Source organism: Lepidochelys kempii, chromosome 3, assembly GCF_965140285.1.
Source record: "Lepidochelys kempii isolate rLepKem1 chromosome 3, rLepKem1.hap1, whole genome shotgun sequence".
NCBI lineage: Eukaryota > Metazoa > Chordata > Testudines > Cheloniidae > Lepidochelys > Lepidochelys kempii.
In genome coordinates, this window is record NC_136382.1 from 48,617,170 (window position 1) to 48,634,148 (window position 16,979).

At 41.2% G+C, this 16,979-nt stretch overlaps 1 protein-coding gene across 19 annotated transcripts in view; it reads right to left on the reverse strand.

Moving 5' to 3' along the window:
• DST (dystonin) overlaps positions 1-16,979 on the reverse strand; it is a 471,547-nt gene that overhangs the window by 51,346 nt on the left and 403,222 nt on the right. For all 19 annotated transcript variants that reach the window (XM_073336274.2, XM_078852094.1, XM_078852090.1 and 16 more), the window contains 4 exons: positions 13,398-13,616; positions 3,708-3,911; positions 650-881; positions 43-269 (listed from right to left, as the gene is read on the reverse strand). In XM_073336274.2, coding sequence (XP_073192375.2) covers positions 43-269; positions 650-881; positions 3,708-3,911; positions 13,398-13,616 — 882 coding nt within the window. The remainder of the gene's footprint in view (positions 1-42; positions 270-649; positions 882-3,707; positions 3,912-13,397; positions 13,617-16,979) is intronic.

Sequence of the window (16,979 nt, forward strand, 5' to 3'; positions counted from 1 at the left end):
AAAAATTCTTTAAACGTTAAAAAAAAACAACTTTCTACTGACCTCTGCAGCCTCTTGCTGTTGTTTGACTACAGAGGGGTCAACTCCGGGTCCCTCCAGTTCTCGGATGAAATCCTGAGTATCTTTAATAGTGACTACAAGAGCCATGTGATCACACCAGAACTTTTCAGCTAGCTCCATCACATCCAGCAATTTGGCCTCCCTTTCCTCAGTCAAGGCCTGGATGTCTTCCCAGATGAAGACCATTTGTTTAATTTTATCCTGAACAGCTAAATAGGCAAATGGACTCTATTACATGGGCAACCAACATTTATGTTTACTTTTATAGTGATACATCATGCATACATATGTCAAATGTATACTCCTTATGGAGGAAACCAACTAGCTTTTTAATTCAGATTGTAAAATACTCACAACAATGATAAACAGAATAATTTAACATAGCACTTCAAAAAAACAAACAAACACAGGTCTGATTTATGACATCCGTTCATAAAGCAGGTAGATTGCTTTTTTAAATCTTAAGGCCCTACTACAGGAGAACATTCAAAAATAAGCTAGCTGATAACCAAAAAAATGAAGATTTTATTTACCACAGCTTTGTTTATTTCAACTAGAAAGAAATTTTCTCTCTCAGATAAATTATTACCTTTAGCAGATATATCCTTATCAGCTCCCTCTGAGCGAGCTATCATTTCCTCCCCACGCTGTTTGAGTGTCTCATACACGGGCTGAAGTTTTTCCAGATCTACTGACACATTCTTATTTTCGCTGATCTGCTCTTTAATCTTCTCAACCTCAGCTGAGATTGAAGGTGGCTGCCTCAGACGTTCAACTATGCGTTCCAGACTCTCAAGGGTTGGATCTATCTTGTCATGAAACTGGGGGAATAAAAGAGGGATGGGTGAGGAGGAAAGGAAATTGGAGGAAAGACAAAACAATCAAAAGATCTACATCTGACCATTTCCTTGAAAAGAAAGGAACTGATAAACTAACATATTAAACACCCCTAGTTGCATGGTGTGCTCTAATACCATGCAGCTCTTTGTCCCTTTCTAATGACTAGACTACACAGAGAGCTCTGTAAGAGACAGCTATTGCCTCTAAACAAATGGACCAGGTCCTTAGGTCAAGCAACAGAGATTCATTCTTTTGGATCCACAGGTCCTGGGTACAGTCCCTGCAGCTCACCCATAGAGAGGCATTGTTACACCTGCCAACAACATTTACCTGACTATAGTCCTGTTTAATTAATAGATTACTTTGTTCCAAATTTTAGAGAACCATGGGTTTTCCACTTCCATCTTTTAACATGTATATGAAGTGATTGTATTCAATACAAAGCTTTGTGTTATTTTAAGGATATGTATTATTATAATGCTTCACATTGGGAACAATGTTGTGCATGGAAACACTGACAAGGGTTTGATGTGTCAGGTAATTGCTATGAACTAACTGAGTGGTGGTAGTAAGTCCAGATATCTCTTATAAGCAGCATCTAACACACCTGAAAGAACTGTGGAAGAACCTGAGAGAGCAGGGTCATCTGAAGTGCAACAAAGAGCAATTCCTTTACACTGAAAAGAACATGGATCCAATGAAAGTACAATTTCCCCTTTCTTGTGGCAGATTCACTATACATCTGACTTCTCAACAGAATGTGTGAATGATGTTAATAAACGGTGGTGTATTTGTTAGAATGTGTGTGAATATCCTACATGCTTGTGAAGTATATATTAAGGGTGAGATGCAGCTGTTACTATATTCAGATGTCTATTACATTTATTGTGACACTAGGAAACCAAATCCCATATAAGTGATAAAAACTGAAGTTAAATTAGTTTAACTCTTCTCTAATTTGCTCTACTCTGCTCTAATTATACAAAAAAATTAAAATTCCGATGAACTCATTAGGCCTCATTTTGCTCCTACTGAAGTGAATGAGACATTTGCCCTTAACTTTTATAGGGAATACAGTATGTCTATAAAACAATACATCTTCTGGGCTTACACAGTGCCTTTCATGCATAAGATAGCCTAATGCACTTTACACATTGATGAGTTAGATACTGATACTTCCAAGACTGTGGAAGCAAATGCTTACAACTCCACCATATTATATATTTATGACAATAGACTCTGGTATATCTTAATAAAAAGGGATTATATCAAAACAAATTCTATTGTCTTCTTTTTCTCATGTGTACATACATTTTTATAAACATATATAAGTTTAATCTCAACACATTTTTAAAATATGTAAGCAGCTTTTCAACATACTGATAGTCTGGATGTTACAAAGGAGCATGCATCTATGATGGTCTTCTTTTGTGTTTATATATTTGGCACTCAACATTGGGGCTGGAATAGAAAGTGAGTAGCCTGATTTTTAAAGGTATAGAGGTAAGCTCCAATGGACTGTAATGGCAGCAGGACTGAACCCTTAAAGTACAGAACAATGTTTCCATCTAAAATAATTGGTTGTATTTCAGCAGCATGTGTAATTTGATTGCTTTAGAATGCTTAAAAGTATGACAGGCCAACATAATAACTGGAAAGAGTACATCAAGATATCACCTGGTGATATGGGCTGCTCACAGGCTTTTACACACACCGTCAGCAGTCTGGGAACATAGTGAGACGACCCAAGGGAAAAAAAGTATATAAAGACATATCCTGAGGAGCATTTTAAAGTTTGTTACTTAGAGAAGCATTTGGGAAAGTATTCTAGATCTGGAGAGACTATCAGTACTATTATTTGTTCCCCAGTGCAAGGGAAGGAGGGAGAAGCTGTAGGGTCGGTCAGTACAGCTGTATAAAATGTAGTGGTTTTATTCTGGCTTTGGGCTGTATGTTTTCTGTCTCTCTCTCTCACACACACACACAGCGAGTTTTGTTTTGAATTTGAGTGAACTAAAAAAAATGTCAAAGTGAAACTAAAAAACACAGAATTTCAGCGAGTTCAAAAGTGAAACCATGCAAAATCTCAAATGTCTCAAGGATTTGATGCATAATAATACACCAACTCAGGTTCACTGAACCTTAGTTCATTTTCCTAGGAACCCAATCAGAGTTTTTTAAGTTTGTAATGGCATGTGAAATCTGGGGGTTCCATTGTGATGACTGCACAAAAACTCCAATTATAAAACACTGGGTAGCAGTTTGTACATATGTTCAAGTGCTTGTGATTATCTCATTCTCTAATGGCTGGTCTACAAAGAAGATGTAAACCCTTCTACTACTAACATTTAATGGAGATTCTCCTTCACCTTCAGTGGTAGAGGTCTGCATTGGTAGCTGAATGTTGTGAGTTCCAACTGTGTATGTGTGACTTAGCTGATTGACTCTGGTGTCCCTATATTGGGGGCAGCATGGATTACTAATATGCATGGAAGAGAAAATGTTTGCCCAGAACAAAGGTGAAGGTAACATCCCATATTTAGCATTCAGATGTTCCTTAAATAATGACTAAATGATTTGCCATGTGGCAATAAAATGCTGCAAGGACAGCGTAAGTACATTGATCAATATAAAAAGTTATAATCCCCTGACTAACAGAAAAGCAATGCCATGAGCAGTGATCTGAGCATTCACAGGCCATGTGGGTGGGTACGGCAGATAAACCTGCCATTTATGGTTAATTGATAGCCTAATAACAATATATATATATTTGAATGAACCCAGTTACTTGGAGTTTAAATTGATACCTGAGTAGACTGAGAAATGGCTTCATCCAGTGCCAGTGCTCGCTTTTTGACATCTTCTTTAATTTGACTGTAAAGGGTGTCAGCCGCCACGTATTTCTCTTGGATACAAAAACCTTCTCCTGGGCTCAACTCCAACAACTGAGGGCCAGTTTTGTTCATCTTATCTATATGAGGCTTGTGTTCAGCAATCAGCTCACGCAGTTGCTATAACAAACCAAATAACTTATCAGTTTCTTACGCTTACACCTCCACATTACAGCTGTCTGCACTTCTAACACATCCAGCTGGCAAGGAATTCTAAACAAATACTTTTCATCCTAAAGTACAGCACAAATCACATTGAATATAGTCAGTCATTGGCCTGTCTGTAATGGCTCTCTTTCCAACACTGAATAGCTATCCAGGCACAAAATGTTACATTTAAAGATATACTAGAAAGCTTGATGAAGTAAATAATGTAGAACATATTATTATATCCAAGATGCTAACTGTGCATATGATACTGGCCATGGACACTCCATTTCATGTTAGAGTCTGTAATTCTTGCAATGGCAGTAATATTACAGATATGTGCATAAAAACACTGGATATCTGTTCTTGACATAATGCACCTTGAGGTTAGTACTAATCCTTATCACTTACATAGTGCCTTCCATCGAACAACCTCTGAGTACCGCACTAACATTATATTAGCATCAAAGCACTCTGTGATGTAGATATGGAAAGTGTTATCATCCTGGATTTACAGAGGGAAAAACTGAAGCACAGAGAGGGTAAAATGAGTGAGTGGTAGAGCTGGGAATAAAACCTACATATCCTGTTTCCCAGTCCTCTGTTTCAGTCACAAGACCACAGTCTGCCCAACCCCAGGATTTATAAATACATGCTAGGTTTTTGACAGAGACAAGCACATCAATTTGGCCCCAACTGACCCATCCCTGAAAATAAAATCCAGTCGTTTAGGGAAAATCAGTTAAACTCTTTGGGACTAAGTCCCAACCTAGCCCCTATGCCTTCCCACTCTCTCTACTACTTTTTACAACAGATCTTCTGGATAGTGGGTGAAAGGGTTTGTGTGAGTATCCCACTCTCCCCACCTATATGACTTCTTATCCTACCTGAAGGCTCACTCTCTCCCTGTCCAATCAGGTCCCATCCTCTGGCAGGGAAGACTCACCCCTTCCTGTTGCAGTGAACCCTAGTAATTCCTGATAAGGTCCCACTGATCAGCTACTTTGAAACTGAAAAGATCCTTGGAGTTACATTCCAGAGTACACTGTGCAGAGCTGTGAAAGTGTAGGCGACTGAGTCATGGGCAGTCTTGCCTAGTAGCTGGAGCAAGAGTCTGGCCTACCAGTTAGAACTGAATCCAGATGGGGCAGATCCAGGAGTGAACCCGAGGATCATAACTGGAGTCAGAGACCAAAGCCTAAACTGAAGGGTTAATTGGAGTCAGAGTCAGAAGGAGTAGCGGCGGGTCAGAACCAGAAGCCTTAGTTGAAGGTTAGCTAGAGTTGTAGTCAGAAGGGTGATCTGATGGTCTGAGCCAGGCATATAAGGTGAGGAAGGAGCTGGGGTCTGGAGCAGGCACAGGCTGGAGCAGGAGCAAGATTAGAGACAGTGGAACCAGAGATGGGACCAAGCACAGCTGCAGGCTAGGAATGTGTTGAGCAGCCACTGGACTGCAGTTGCTACTGAGTTTAAGTCTCAGCCTGCAGATTCCTGCAGCTAATCAGGTGGCACAGTCAATCAGACAGATTGTAACAGGGCCAGCTGCACTCACTGGGTTGCCAGGAGATTGGCTCTGCTGCAGTTCCTGACAGTCCCCCCACTTCAAGTGTGCCTCCTAGGGACCGTAGGACCTAGTTTCAGGGCGTACTTCCGATGGAAGACATATAAGAGTTCTAGATCATGGACATTTTCTGCCAGCTCCCACAATTGCTCTTCCAGTCCATAGCCCTCCCAGTCCACCAGATAATAGAGTTTGCCTCAAACTCATTTGGAGACTAGAATTTTCCGGACCTCATATTCCTCTTGTCCCTGGATACTGATGGGAGGTGGTGGTGGAGTAGAGTGGCCATGAAAGAGATTCTCCATGTACGGTGTCAGAAGAAACATACGGAAAACTGGGTGGACCTTCAAATGTTCCAGCATTCCCAAAACACTATTGGGTTAATTTGTTCCATGACCTTAAATGGGCCTAGGTACGGAAGGTCCTATTTGTTTGGGAACGGGTGGATTTTAGATGTTTGGAGGACAACCAGACTGTATCTCCTACTGCTAGGGTCAGTGTGACTTGGCATTTTTGGTTAGTATGATATTTGTATGCCTCCTTTGAACCTTCAAGGATTCAATAAGCTCTTGGTCCTCCCAGTGAAGGTGGGCAACTAGATCTGCTGTGGTAGGGACCTGGGAGTCTGGAGGTGCAGCTGAATGAAGTCAAGCATGGAAACCGTAGTTTGTGTAGAATGGGCTATCTCGGGTGGATGTATGAGTGGAATTGTTGTATGCAAACTCTGCATATGGCAGAAGGATGACCCAGTCATCTTGACGATAATTCAGAAAGCAATGGAGGTATTGTTTGAGGACCTGGTTCGCTTATTCTGTCTGCCCGTTGGTCTATGGGAGATAAGGTGAGGAGGTAAGCAATTCCATTCTCAAGAGTTTGAACCAAAAAATGGGAAGTGAATTGCAAACACTGATCTCAGACTATCGTTGGCAGCTCATGGAGGCAGAACAACATGAGCTAGAAAAAGAAAAAGGTGGGCCCTTTCCTGGGTGGTTGAGTGTGAATGGAAATAAAGTGCACGATCTTAGTGAGGACATCAATGGTGACAAGGATGATGGTGCAAGCCTATGATAAAGTCCAAGGATACCGAGGACAAGGATTGAGATGGGCAAAGCATGAAGGAGGACGAGTGGTTCCGTACATAGGCACTTGCTTCGACAGCACAGATCACATGAATTAACGTACCTCTTAACACCAGCAGTCAATGTTGGCCACCAGAAATTCCATAACACTTAGGTCTTGGGTTTTGAAGCAGACAAAATGGCAGGCAATTGGCATATTGTGACACATCATTAACACCTCAAGTCTGGGCTGGACCTCTGGGATATAACGTCACTTTCCGTGATAAAGCAGACCATCCTTTAAATGAAACCATGAGCTGGGCAGAATGTTAGAAGCATCTAGGGGATCTGACAGACCTTAGTAGCTTGGGTCAGGGGGAAACACGGATGGGATGAGGAACATCCAATCCTGTTTGCTGTCCCATGAGTAAAATTTGACAGCTGTACAATGGTAGCCAAGGGAGCAGTGCCTGACCTGGCAAATATGTGCTTGTGGGACTGGGTATCTGACTTCCCATTCCGTGATCCAGGGTGGTACATGATGACAAAATCAAATCTGGCAAAGAAAAGTGATCTGCCACTTGTCGCTGGTTAAGGTTACAAGCAGTTTAAAGATATTCAAAATTCTTGTGGTCAGCTCAGTTCTTAGCAGGGCATCCCATGGCTTAGTGTCCAAATTCTCCACAATACAGGTGTAGATCTGAAACACACCACCAGCCCTTCTCTGCATCAGATAGGCAAGTCTGAACCCAGCTGATCTTCCTGGGCCCCTGTGATGAGCACATGGAAGGGGATCAGGAACTCAACTCTCTCTCCAAGAGGTGTTCAGTCAGGCAATCATCAATACTGGTACACAACTTGACCAAGACATCCAAGACAGGTGGCTGCTCCACCAGTGCCAGCTTATCCTTGATTTCCTTGCTTATGGAATATCAGAAACAGTAGTGCTGCATCACCTCATCCCATTAAGTGTCTACTGCCAGGCAATGGAACTCTCTGGAAAACTTGGCAACTGACCTGTGTCCCTGATGCAGCCCTCTAAGTGCATTCTTGGTGGACTCCATGCAATCCAGATCATCAACCACAAATGTCACAGCTCGAACAAACTACCCCAAACTACCCCAGCATGGGGCTAGAAGTCTCCAGGACGGAAGACACTGGACCTCCCTAGTTAGCAGACTAATAATAAGTCCTATTCAGGTCTGGTCAGTGGAGAATGACTGGGGCTATAGCATGAACAGGAGCCGGCACTGGTTCATGAAACTACAGAACTTGTTACAGTCTCCATCAATTTTATCCAGCGTTGGAATCTCCAGTTTCTAGAAGCTGGGGCAACAGCTATGGGTGGGACGATTTGAGCCTGTAGGTCTCAAGTGTGTACCTACAAAACCATAACCTGGGCCTGTAGGGTCTGCAGGAATCCCACCGTGTCCAGCAGGAGCATGGTTGCCTCTGTGGAATCCATCTGAAGGCAGTACTGCTGCTTATCCACCCTTGTTCAATCTTTTGGGCTACTCAAAGTGTCAGCGACTGAGTCGTGGGCGATCTAGCCAAGTGGTTGAAGCAAGGGTCTGGCCTATCAGACAGAGCTGAATCCAGATGGGGGAGGTCCAGGACTGAAGTCCAGGGTTATAGCTGGGCATCAGAGACCAAAGGCCAAGCCGAAGGGTTAACCAGAGTCACCGTCAGAAGGTGGAGGAGAGGGTCAGAACCAGAAGTCAGAAACCAAAGCCTAAGCTGAATGGCTAGCCAGAGTCACAGTCTGAAGCAGACAGTCTGAGCCAGCAGTCAGAGATCAGGAAGGAGCTGGTGGCTGGAGCTAGAGCAGGTACAGGCTGGGGCAGAGGCAGGAGCAAGACTAGAGACAGTATAGGCAGGTACATGATGACAAAATCAAATCTGGCAAAGAAAAGTGATCTGCCACTTGTCACTGGTTAAGGTTACAAGCAGTTTAAAGATATTCAAAATTCTTGTGGTCAGCTCAGTTCTTAGCAGGGCATCCCATGGCTTAGTGTCCAAATTCTCCACAATACAGGTGTAGATCTGAAACACACCACCAGCCCTTCTCTGCATCAGATAGGCAAGTCTGAACCCAGCTGATCTTCCTGAACCCAGCTGATCTGGACCATGTGCAGCTGCGGGCTAGGAATGCAAGCAGCCACTAGACTGCTCCTGAGCGTAAGTATCAGCCTGCAGATTCCTGCATCCACCAGGTAGTGCGGTCAAACAGACAGCTTCCATCAGGGCCAGCTTCACTCACTGGGTTGCCAGGAGACTGGCTCAGCTGCAGGCTGTCCCCTGACAGAAAGCCAGGAACAAGCAAAAACACTGCTCCTATTCCCAGCTTTCTTTTACATTTTAAAATGCATTGTGAGGACCCAACAGAGGGGTAGCTAGGTCAGACTGCAAATACATCTCTTCCCTTTCAGCAGAGGAGATCTTAATCCTGAATTGTACCTCATCTGCTCTCCCTAGAAAAAGAATGAGACCTAGGGTGGGGTAGGAGACAACCAGGTCTCTTCCCCAAAATAATGATGTCTCAATGAAAGCCAAAGCTTATGTAGGAGAGGCAAGTAATGTGGGATCTGGGGAAGGAGGATTGCTCGGCATGATTGGGGTCCTCAAAGGTTCAGATAGTTCAGTAAAGTCTGAACTTCTGGATGACTATCCACAGGGAACACTTTTGGTTTTGCCTATCACTGGATTCTATGTAACTGACCAGCAAAGAGACCAATTGTCTCAATCCTAATCGTTCCATAAAACTGACTCCATATCAGTACTGTAGCTGCGTTGGTCCCAAGATATTAAAGAGACAAGGTGGGTGAGGCAAATCTTTATTACCTCACCCACCTTGTCTCTCCAGATCAGTAGTGACTGTATGTTGCACTCCTATCCTTTGCAACAAGCTGCAGTGGTAGAGAAAAGATATAAAGCAGTGAATAAGTGGGTATGCTATAGTAATGAGAAAAGGGTTTTACAAAATTTCAGATATCTGGGTTTTGCATACTCATAGGGGAAGTTTACCCCTATGCATCAGAATACCACAAGATCCATGCATCCACTTAAGTTCTCTTTAAATGGTGCACAGGTGCTGAGGCAGCTCTTTGTTCAGGAGTAAATTTCACCCAGATTGATTTACTGTGTTATTAAAATAGGATTAACTAAATGCAGTAAATGACTCTAGATGTAATAAAACAAATGCTATTTAACTATAACATAAAAAATAAAATGGAGCACAGTTCACTGTAGTAACATTTAAAACTTTAAAATAAAAATAAAATAGGGCAAGATATGATTTAGGAGGTCTTTCTCATGGCAAACTATTTTGGAAACAATTCCAGAAAATCAGTATTTCAGTTTAGATCCATTATTCATTAAAAACTTGTATAACATTAGTCTTCTGCTAAACAAACAAATCTTCAAATGATCTAGTAAAAATACAAATGACGGGCCTCATGCAAGCAGAATGATTGAAGTCAATGAGCCTAATTGCGAGAGAAAAGTGAGCAAGATTAGGCTTGTAACGAAGGAACATGTTTTGCAAAGATGATGTAATATACCCAGTCTTAATCTCTTAATGGAAAATGTTTGTCTCTGGTGGACAATACACATAGTTTGAAGGCAATTAGGTGAAGCCACTGTATATCAACCAATATATTTGAGCTGTGCATTTGCATTAAAGTCTCAGAGAAAACAAAACAGTGAGTCGCTAAAATGGTAAATCTATGGAACTAAGTACATTTATCCACTGTAAAATCAGTGCACTGAGGAATATAATATGAACATTGAATAGTTAATGTACAAAACATGATATATTCTATACCAAATGCAAACAATCTTGTCTGTAGGCAAGATCATATTCAGCTCACTAAACTAATACGTAGCATTTATTTTGTGACTTTATTATCCACACTTGAGTCCTGCATTCAGTGTCATAGCAAATGTCTAAAAATATTTTATGTATTAGAAATCACGTAAATTATCCACGAGAACCAAAGTGCTGTATGCTTGGCCCTCTCTGTCTGTAACACTGGAAAATCTAGTTGTCTCATTATCTTCTTGGCTCCTTAAAAAAATAAGATTAGCTCTCCAAAGGAATTAACAAAAAAAAGAGAGAAATGTTGCATATCTACATAATATTTTATATATACATAGCACCTAAACTACTGATAGGCATTATTAATCTGAAATTAAGGAACAAATAAAAATGAAAAGGAGTACTTGTGGCACCTCAGAGACTAACAAATTTATTTGAGCATAAGCTTTCGTGAGCTACAGCTCACTTCATCGGATGCATACGGTGGAAAATATAGTGGGGAGATTTTATATACACAGAGAACATGAAACAATGGGTGTTACCATACAGACTGTAACAAGAGTGATCAGGAAAGGTGAGCTATTACCAGCAGGAGAGCACCTCAGGGCGGGGACCTTTGGAGTGATAATCAAGGTGGGCCATTTCCAGCAGTTTACAAGAACAGTTTACAAGAACAGTAGTATGGACCACATATCTATTCAGGGGACACCATCATAGGGCCTAATCACATCAGCCACACTATCAGATGCTCGTTCACCTGCACATCTACCAATGTGATATATGCCATCATGTGCCAGCAATGCCCCTCTGCCATGTACATTGGCCAAACTGGACAGTCTCTACGTAAAAGGATAAATGGACACAAATCAGATGTCAAGAATTGTAACATTCAAAAACCAGTTGGAGAACACTTCAGTCTCTTTGGTCACTTGATTACAGACCTAAAAGTGGCAATCCTTCAACAAAAAAACTTCAAAAACAGACTCCAACGAGAGACTGCTGAATTGGAATTAATTTGCAAACTGGATACTGTTCGGATATAGATATTGAGGCCTGTCTGTAAAGGCCTATACTCTAAGAATTTAGGTGTAATTCTTATCACTTAGCTAGTTATAGATGTATAAAAGAAAGAATCAAAACCACTGTCTGCCGGTGTAAGGGCCTTCTCTTACTGTGACAGTCTGAGGCCCTGTTCTTAGGCTAAGGCCTTTGGCTAAGCAGCAGAGGCAGCCATAAGCTGGGAAGCGAATGGTCTCATCTTTACATTCCAAACCAGTCTCATTGAAATAAGGTGCTAGTGGGCTGTTAGGAATACATTCCTGTCCTGATCATGCCTATCACCTCCAGAGAAAGGGAAGTGCCTAGAAAATGTAAAAGGAAACTTAGTTTGATAGCATCCTGTCTGGCAAGAACTCACTTATCAATAGACACAGCTGGGAAACCCTTATGTCTTTATAGACGTAGTTGTGAAATCCTCATTTCTGTGTTGTTCTATCATTGTAGTCCCCATTTCACCATTGTTTGTATGTACAATCTCTGTCTGGTTCTGTGATTGTTTCGATCTGCTGCATAATTAATTTTGCTGGGTGTAAACTAATTAAGGTGGTGGGATATAATTGGTTAAATAATCATGTTACAATATGTTAGGATTGGTTAGTTAAAAGTTAAGGTATAGCTAAACAGAACTCAAGTTTTACTGTATAATCTGCAGTCAATCAGGAAGTAAGTGGGGGAAATGGGAACAGAGAATGGGGGTAGGGAATTGGAATCATGCTTTGCTAAGGGAGGAATGGGAACAGGGACACAGGTAAGGCTCTGTGGTGTCAGAGTTGGAAAGGGAGACACTAAGGAAGGAAAGTGGAATCATGCTTGCTGGAAGTTCACCCCAATAAACATCAAATTGTTTGCACCTTTGGACTTCGGGTATTGTTGCTCTCTGTTCATGCGAGAAGGACCAGGGAAGTAAGCGGGTGAAGGAATAAGCCCCTAACAGCCCCTAAGATACAATTAACTTAGGCTTGAATAAAGACTGGGAGTGGATGTGTCATTATACAAAGTAAAACTATTTCCCCTTGTTTATTTCTCCTCCTACTGTTCTTGTAAAGTGCTGGAAATGGCCCACCTTGATTATCACTCCAAAGGTCCCCGCCCCGGGGTGCTCTCCTGCTGATAAAAGCTCACCTTTCCTGGTCACTCTTGTTACAGTGTGTATGGTAACACCCATTGTTTCATGTTCTCTGTGCATATAAAATCTCCCCACTATATTTTCCACTGTATGCATCCGATGAAGTGAGCTGTAGCTCACAAAAGCTTATGCTCTAATTAATTTGTTAGTCTCTAAGGTGCCACAAGTACTCCTTTTCTTTTTACAGATACAGACTAACACGGCTGCTACTCTGAAATAAAAATGACTTCCCAGTATCCTGTGATTTTATGAGAAATCTACTCATTTTGAGTAGACATCTTCAAAGTGAGCCCCCTGAACAGGCTTACTAAACCTTTTTAGACCACAGTATTCTCATAGTTTAGAAAACATCTGAGAGATTCTATTTGTATTGGATCAGTCTGGTAGTTTGGTTCAGAGCAGGTACTCTAGTTCTTATGATAGTCAAGACGTCTCTTCTCTTGTTTCTTGCCTATTCTTTCCCAATTCTGTTTCTTATCTGTTTATGTTTTCACTTTGTTCTAACACCAACATCTGTGTGAACTTTTTAAACTTACTTCTTAGCTCTTTAACTCTTGTACATTCCAAATCTGCTGCTATAATTACAAGTCTCTTTCGTGTTTCTAGTGTTCACTTCCTCTACTAGAAAACCTTGTTTATATAAGCAGTTTGGCAAACAGTAACAGGATTTAAATAAAGAGCACTTATTTTGGATTATCATTTTACATAACTTTTTTTTAATAGTGTACAACTGCATCAAATGCATTTGAATCTGAGAATCCAACAGTACTAAGGAGGCAGGCTGCAATGTATTGGATCTTTGTGTAAGCTTTGTTTTATAAAATAGCAGTGTGCTTACCCGATGCTCTTCTTGCTGTTGCTTTAAAGTTTCATATTCAAGAGCTGGAGCAGGAAGCTGCGAAATGACCATTTCTATTTCGGTTAACCACGGCCAAAGCTCTTCATAAGTCTCCCAGAACTGGTTAACCAGGGATTGAGCACGTTCCAGTTGGAGGTTCCTCTCAGCGTTCATTTGACAGACCATATCATATTTCTGTAAGAGGCTTTCCAGTTTTCTCTAAAACAACATTAGCAAGAAATAGCAGCACTTATCTCTCTTTCAATCTTAGGTATTTACAGAATGTCTGTTACCCAGGTATCTAAGCATCTTATTATATTTATTATACCACCATTAAGTAAAGCTAGCCCAAATTCTGCTCTTAGTAATGCTAATGTAAATCAATGGTACTTGAAGTTAATAGAGTTAATCCAATTTACACAGATTTTGACAACACTGTTTTCAAGACAAACACATTTTTAGTGATGTCTTGTATTTTTCTAGGCTTCATTCGGATGGCTCCAGAACAACTTACAAACTGTGGGCTTGATCGTGACTCTTAGGCACAGCCCTGCATTGGCACCAAACTACCCCGAGGGGAAGTGAACACTGGGGAGCATTGGGGTAAGCAATCCATGTTATCCTGTCAGGAGTGTAGCATACTCTCCTTTGAATGTCCACCCAGCCCACTGGCTGGCACGTGGGAGGAACGGGGTTAGAGTCATAGCTGTGACTGTTATTCTAGCCAGCCCTTATGCAGGCAATGCAAAGAGGAAGGAGGTTCCTTATTCCCTCCCTCTACATAGGCTCCTAAAGGCCCTGAATAAATAGTTATCTTTCACTCTCCATTGAAATTCAGCCACCTCTAGCATAAAACATGGCAGTTGTTCTGAACCAGCAACACTGCACAGCAGCTTTAGAAGGCAATATGAAGTATAGCTTGTGCAACTGAAACTACAAGTGGAATTTTAGATATGTGGATTGTAATTTGAAGTTTAAATTTGGCTAGAAAACCTGGGTTAAACCCCTGCTCTGGTGAAGAGTGCCATATGACCTTTAAGTGACTGTAGGTAGTCAGGTTCTTGGTTTTAAGTTTTATCTGAAAGATATAGCAGCACACTGGCTACTAGTACAGTACTGCGGCACAAGTACAGCTCAGTCTGGGAGAAGATTGTCATCTACAGAATCAACACCAAGACTCTTGGCAGAGCCTGAGTTTTCCTTGGACCTCTCAAATCAAAGTGTTACTGATTAGGCACAAAACTCCTTTGTTTACAAGACTTGATGAGGCAACAGGCTCAGCTGGCACGGCTGGTCTTATACACAGTCAGCAGAACGTGCGACATTCTTCTTTTATATTTTATCTTATATTAACTAGTGGTGATGTTATCACATTCATAATGTGACAGTTAAACATATACAGTTTAAATTATAAATCTCTCACATTTAAGTAAGTGGTAATAAAAAAATTAAGATACCAAATAGCTATACATTTCTCCTATGGAAACCTGTCCACGTTATCATTCTTGTGAAAGATTATAGGAGACAGTGAACACAAGAGCTAGCCCGGAAAATAAATAAATATATAAATAAACTGTTGATTGTGAAATAGTGTGTCTTTTTTTGGACAAACAAGCTATCCTAAGTTTATTATGTCATGCGTGTAAATTAAGTTACAAAGAGGCTATCCAGAGGACAATGCACAGTCTAATGCACAGATAAATGGTAATTTTCACTAAGTATATTACAAATATTTAACAAAAGCTCTTATGAAATCATCTTCTTTTACTTCTACAGCCATTTACTTAAGCAAACTGAATTCCTTATTTATTTTAGGGGCAAATCAGCCTTCTTTTTCCCAGCTGCAGAGATCCCCCGTGCAACTGAACTGGTGGTTTTCTGCTGCAGAAGGATGAGATACATTGGAAGTGGGGGGGACCATGCAAGGTGTGAGCACTCATGCTCCCCCTTGCTCACCACTGTCCAGCAAAAAAGGAGCTGAGTATCTTTAGGCTTGGAGAATCTACCTTATGCAGATCCTCCCATCCCCAGAACTGTAGAAGAGAAGGCGGAAAAATCCCTATCAGGCTCTTTTAGCCACTTGGCTGAAGTAGCCCCCACAGATAAGAACATAAGAACTTACGTACTAGGTTCAATGGTTCATCTAGGCCAGTATCCTGTCTCCAACAGTGGCCAGTACCAGAGCTTCAGGGGAGTGTACAGAACAGGGCAGTTGGAGTGATCCACTCATGTATTCCCCTCACAGCTTCTGGTAATCAGAGGTTTAGGGTTGCCCAGAACATGTGGTTGCATTCTTGACCATCTTGACTAATGGCCATTGATGGACCTATCCTCCATGAACTTATCTAGTTCTTTTTCTGAACCCAGTTATACTTTTGGCTATCACAACTTCCCATGGCAATGAGTTCCACTGGTTGTGTGTTGTTTGAAAAAGTACTTCCTCTTACTGGTATTAAATCTGCTGCCTATTAATTTCATCAGGTGACCCCTGGTTTTTATATTGTGGGAAAGGATAAGTAACACTTCTCTGTTCACTTTTTATGATTTTATATATCTGTACCATATACCTTTCTTATTCATCTCTTTTCTAAACTGAACAACCCTAATCTTTTTAGTCTCTCTGCTGCTCTATACCTTTGATCATCTTTGTTGCCCTTCTCTGAACCTTTTCCAGTTCTATTATATACTTTTTGAGATGGGGTGAACAGAACTGGACACAGAATTCAAGATGTTGGCACACCATGGATGTGTACAGTGGCATTATATTTTCTGTCACTTTCCTAATAGTTCCTACCATTCTGTTAGGCTTTTGACTGCAGCTGCATAATGAGTTGAAATTTTCAGATAATTATCCATGGTGACTCCAAGATCTCTTTATTGAGTGATAACAGCTTACACATATATATGTATAGTTGGAATTATTCTTTGCAATGTGCATTAGTTTGCACTTATCAATGTTGAATTTTACCTGCCATTTTGTCACTCAGTCACACAGTTTTGTGACACTTTGCAACACTTTGCAGTTAGCTTTGGTCTTAACTATTGTGAATACTTTTATTTCCTCTGCAAACTTCACTACTTCACTGTCCACTCCCTTTTCCAGATCATTAATGAACATGTTGAAAAGCACGAGTCCCAGCATACATCTTTTGGGGACCTTGCTGTTCACCTCTCTCCATTGTGAAAACTGACCATTTATTCCTACCCTTTGTTTGAGGCCTGAACCAAAGCCCACTAAATCAATGGAAAGATTCTCATTCAGTGGGCTTTGAATCAGTGGGCTGAAGGGCTCCACAGCCTTTGAGGGAAGATTCCTCTTTACTTGTCCTTGGCGCATCTCCTGATTATCTAATCCAGCAACACAAGCCAAACCCTGGGATCTGGATTTTAGCTGTAATGCAGACTGCCGTTAATAAATAGTAACACCGTTAAAGGATTCCTAACAGGCTTTTACCACATTGCTGTGGATTATAAAGGGCCCAATTCTGCCGCACTTACTCATGTTGACCGCTACTTAGTCACGCAGATAGTCACATTGTCTTACATAATACTCAAAGGTGGGTAAAGGTGGCAAAATCAGGC